Raw genomic sequence first — 4,930 nt, 5'->3', positions numbered from 1 at the left:
ATTGTCACATTTTATGAAAAAATCAGATATGATCATTTTGAACACTTAAATTGGTTTTCTGAGGCATGGCTGTCAACTTGAGAGTAGGGCATCAATGACGTTGCACCTTTTGGCAGGCTCTTACACGAGCAGGAATTATTTTTTAAAAATCACGTACGGAGACAATTTTTGATGTCCACGCGTATAAATTGGTGAAAGGTTATATTTTTTACTCTTCTTAATTATCAGTACAGTGAAAATCTCAGGACTGCTTCCCTTTAATGCTCTCACTTCTACCAAACTGGAGAATAGTAAATTGTGTATCAGGTACACACAAATTAAATGTGAGAATGGGGAATCTCTGAAATGTTGATAAAAATCTGGTGAATTTATCTTTGCACACTCTCCCAAACAAGGGAATTTCATTTGTCAACACAAGTTTTGAAAACAAAATTATCATGTGAATGTGTTGCAATTATGATATATGAGCAAACAATACTACATGTGACTGTAACATGTCTGTCAAAATGTATACAATGGTACATGATGTACACCCATTAAAGCTGTCACTTTGTATTAACCAAAAAGAAAAAGAGCTTTCTTGAATGCTCTCTTGAATCCAATCAAACTGGCTCAGGTTTTACGTCGATACCTCTTGTGTCAAGCAAAACAACTCTTTGCGTATACTTGTATGAGATGTTTTATTATGGTAGAGAAATATAGAGTGTAATTCACCATTTTGTCTTGTTGGACCTCAGCATTCTGCTACAGAAGAGCACCTGAGAGGTAGCCTGGCCCACTGTGACAAGGAGCGAGAGGAGCTGCTAGCCAGGGCTACATCCCTTGAGGAAGACCTCCAGGATGCTAAGGATCATGTCAGGTGGGAAAGGAGCAATCTCAGCAATGTGATGATCTTGGGACAAAGATGCTTCAGATCAAGAAACCAACCCCTTGTTGGTTTCTTGATCTGTCCGGGTTGGTTTCTTGATCTGTCCAGAGTCCCTGAAGAGTCAAAAGGGACCTGAGCTTTCAATCCTAGCAAAATCTTTGTCAGAGGCAAAATTACAAACACACATGTAAAATCTAACATTCACTTTCAATACGAGCTCCAGACATATGCCGTGGTAACAGCATCACATACACTGGCTGGGAGGGGCTAGGGATACAGGACAATGAAGACAAAAGGGTAAATTTGAATGTCAAACACTTGAAGCCAATCAGGTATGGAAGGGGGATTTGGGGGCATTTTTCATTGAATTGAAAAATTGCATTAATCAGAGGGCTGATAGTTATTGAGGATTTCATATTCAAGCTCAACCAAAACCTAGTGGTAAGACAAACTGAAAAGTGGTAGAATACATGCAAAGAATAGATACCGTCTACTCCCCCAGGACACTGTTGGAGAGCAACTCTAGTCTGCAAGGAGCAGAGACCTCTCTGAAGGCCTTCAGGCAGGAGACGGACCAGCAAGGCCGGAAGATCCAGGAACTGGAGGCAGAGATCCGCATCAAGGAGCAGGAGAACCAGGATCTGAGGGAGCTGACCAACAGGCAGAGTGAGCGTCTGGCAGAGTGCCAGAGAGACATGGAGCTGGACCGGGAGGAGATGCAGAGACTGGAGCGAGAGCTGGGAAGGAGGGGGCCCAGAGAGGTATCAGTTGCACCCCTTTGGCTGGTAGAAGGGTGCAGGTGGTTCTAATGTAAAACCAGAAATTTTTGTATGCATGAAACTTTGATAAATTTCGCAAGGAGCCATAATTCACAAAAGTACAATGAATGTGAAAGTGTAGAAAGTGAATTTCAAAGTGTTTGCCTACAGAATTTTTTAATCGGTGGCAATTTGCGAAAGTTTCATGTCATGAATGTTTCTGGTTTTACAGTAATGATAAACCATTAAAGCTGAAATGCTGAATTACTGACACTCACCTAACTATTAATTTTGGTTACTGTTGTAGGTATGCAACTAGAGAAGACCAAATAAGATTGGTGTCCATTGCATGTGATGTAAAGCAGGTTTAGTGATTTGTCTTATCGAGGATTTGTTTGTTTGGTGGTTGCATGGTTGTGCTTTATATGAAGGTTATAATAATGTCATATTCTTAAAAATACAATTGTCAGTTAAGTACGGACAATATGTCTGCACCTAGAATAAATATGAAAGAAAAAGAGCTTTTATGAAAGTCAAAGAATATGAATTCACATGCATTGCCAACACTTATTATTTCAAGAATCATTTCATCAAGTCAGACCAGTGCTATGCTGTCACATTGTACAATGCTTGTTCTTTGTCTGTGCATATTTTGTGTGAAAGTATGTGTATTTACCTCTTTATAGATATCATGGTACCATCGGTATACATAAGAATTTCAGGACAGGAATCTAATCAAGTTATGAAAGAAGATGCTGTTTTCTTACCTTTTCTGTCTTGTCCTGCTCTTCCATGCTGCTTCCCTTCCTTTCTCTCTAATTGTCCTCTTCCCTTTGTCTGTCAAACCCTGTTTTTACCATTATATGCTTGATTGTGTGATCCAGGTTGAACAAAATGCCAGGGATGTGAAGAGAAGAGATGGGGCTGGTAGTACCCCGCCCTCTTCACTGTCTAAGGAGCTCGGTGTGGACTCTGGTTTTGAACCTGAGACATACAGTGTAGTGAGTCACAGCCAAACAGTGATCTCCGAGCTAAGGTAGGTATCAGAGCTCACACATTCTGGTTGGGGTTGTTGTTTTTTTTTTTTGTCCCTTCATATGCTTTGCTCCGTTATGCAAGTGGTCCCTTATGCACTGATGCTAGCCAAGTAAATCGAGGCCAGTAGAAATTGATGTAAGACTGGCAAAGATTCGAAACTGTTGAATGCAGGTGGTCCAACTATGCATTGATGATGTCAGTGTGAAAAAGTACATAGAATAATTCTTTGATTTATTCTTCTATGTCTTATGAAAAAGCAAGTCAGGAAGTTGCCATGTGTAGTTTGTCTGAAGGAATTGTAACTTGGGAGCTACCATTCATAAAATGTTGTATAAACGGTGTTTGTACACTGCTTTGGGGCAGCATATATATACAGCAGCTGTGAATGACAGTACATGCTTGCAAGAATGAGCTACATCTGGTTTCAACTGGCCATTAACAAAATATTTTTGTGCCACGTGTTTGACATGGTCACCTTTCCCATACTGATTTATGGCTATGATTAAACATACATCTGCTTTGGTTGTTTCAACGCAAGATTGTACTCTAGTTTTTAAAATAGTTTATTTTGATAAAAGCTAATTTGTGTGATTACATTATCATTTCAGCTTGTTGTGTAGAAGGATAATGAAAATTCAAAGGTCATCAGTAAAACAAGGATACTGAGAATAATTTGGATTGCAGTTATCAGGTACGACTTACAGGAAGTCATTATTGATGACAAGAGTTTAATTCTGGTGACATAGCAGTGAACAAGCCATAGAAAAGCAATTCATAGTGTAGATGTCTACAGATCATGTGACATGGCATCAGACGAGGCTGTATAGTTGCCATTTTGGTCATGTGACTTATGATTTGCTGTCTGTGATTGGCAGACTTCAGCTTGCCGTGAAGGATGCCGAACTACAGCACCTGAAATCCTCGGCCAACGTGCCCTTGCCCCAGTCAAGCTTGTCTTCCTTGCCAGAGCTAGGATCCAGCCGCAGCCCCACCAGCCTGCGCGCCCAGCTAGCAGCTCTCATGGAAAAGAGTAAGCTAGGTGAGCATCAAAATAATTTTCATCAAGAGTTTTTGTGGTGTTGTTTTTTTTTCTTTCTTTCTTTGTTCACTTTCTACTGTTAATATCATTCTTGTAGTCCATCTATTCATGCACAGGTCAGCCATTTGGCATTAAGCAAATTGGCGTTAAGCAAAAAGAGATGGTAGAGTTTTGGTTGAGATGGGGATACAGGTTTTAACTCTTTGTTAGATAATAAGAAACCACTTATATGAAATATTAAAGAGCATACAATTCTAAGAGGAATTCAAAGTTTATTTGATGAAAATCGGTTTTTAATTTTTTTATATGTCCAAAAACAAAGAGGTCATAATAAAAGGTACAGCCTGTACACTGTAGGACCCATCTTTTATTAGGACCACTTTATTTTGCTTTGCTTTTAGATATCTCAGCCATTTCAGAACTGATTTTCATCAAATGAAATTTGAATTCCTCTTAGAATTGTATAATCTTTAATATTTCATATAAGTGGTTTCTAATTATCTCACAAAGAGTTAAAACCTGAATCCCCATCTCAACCAAAATTATACCATTTCTTAGAATTACAAGTGAACACAAAAGTTTTGGCTGTATGATTGCACTTGTCATCATGTGGAGTCACCCTATCTTGCTGTCATCCATTAATCTCTGTGCTGTCATGGTAACAGAAGAGAAAAAGACCCAGGAACTGGAGAAGGTGATTCTCCGTCTCGAGTCCAAAGCGGGGAAGCAGTCTAGCGATATCAACCACCTCCAGCATAAGCTTGCCAAGACCGAGGCTGGACGGGCCTCCGCTGAGTCCCGCATGTCCCTGAGAGACGGCCAGCTAGCTCAGCTCCATGCTGAGGTGCAGGGGAGGGCCAATGAGGTGGCAGTTCTTGAGAAGGAGGTACAGTGTGATGCTGTCAGAATCTTAGCACCATTGCAAGTCAGTCTTCTTTCGTTGAGACTCGAAAGCTTCAAGCATGCTTCCTAACATGAAACATCTCATATGTGTGCTTACAGTATGAACACATTCACTGTGGAAATACATGTATATAAGAGCTGTCAAGAAGACAAGGTAATTCTTTGCCTTCTTGACCTTTTCGGGTTTGAGAAGATGAGATGTGAGATCTTGTCCTTTTGTCTTTTGGGGTCCATGAATTCTAGAATACAAATCTTGGATCTTGCCAGCCCACCTTCTCAGACCAAAGAGGTCGAGATGACAAGATCTTTCGTCTCATCTTCTTG

General features: G+C 40.2%; 1 protein-coding gene across 1 annotated transcript; it reads left to right on the top strand.

The window, feature by feature from the left end:
• Nucleotides 1–737: 737 nt before the first annotated feature.
• Nucleotides 738–4,676, top strand: LOC139714685 (uncharacterized; the record flags this gene model as incomplete). Its single annotated transcript, XM_071626360.1, has 5 exons — nucleotides 738–859; nucleotides 1,371–1,629; nucleotides 2,511–2,662; nucleotides 3,540–3,703; nucleotides 4,369–4,676. Coding segments are annotated over 5 exons (1,005 nt in total), but the record flags the coding sequence as incomplete, so codon positions are not given.
• Nucleotides 4,677–4,930: the final 254 nt, after the last annotated feature.

Source organism: Diadema antillarum, unplaced genomic scaffold (genome assembly GCF_040938485.1).
Source record: "Diadema antillarum isolate AM-2024a unplaced genomic scaffold, OU_Dant_1.0 seq00002380_RagTag, whole genome shotgun sequence".
NCBI lineage: Eukaryota > Metazoa > Echinodermata > Echinoidea > Diadematoida > Diadematidae > Diadema > Diadema antillarum.
Note: the sequence above shows the minus strand (reverse complement) of the source record. Positions and strands in the feature narration are given on the sequence as shown.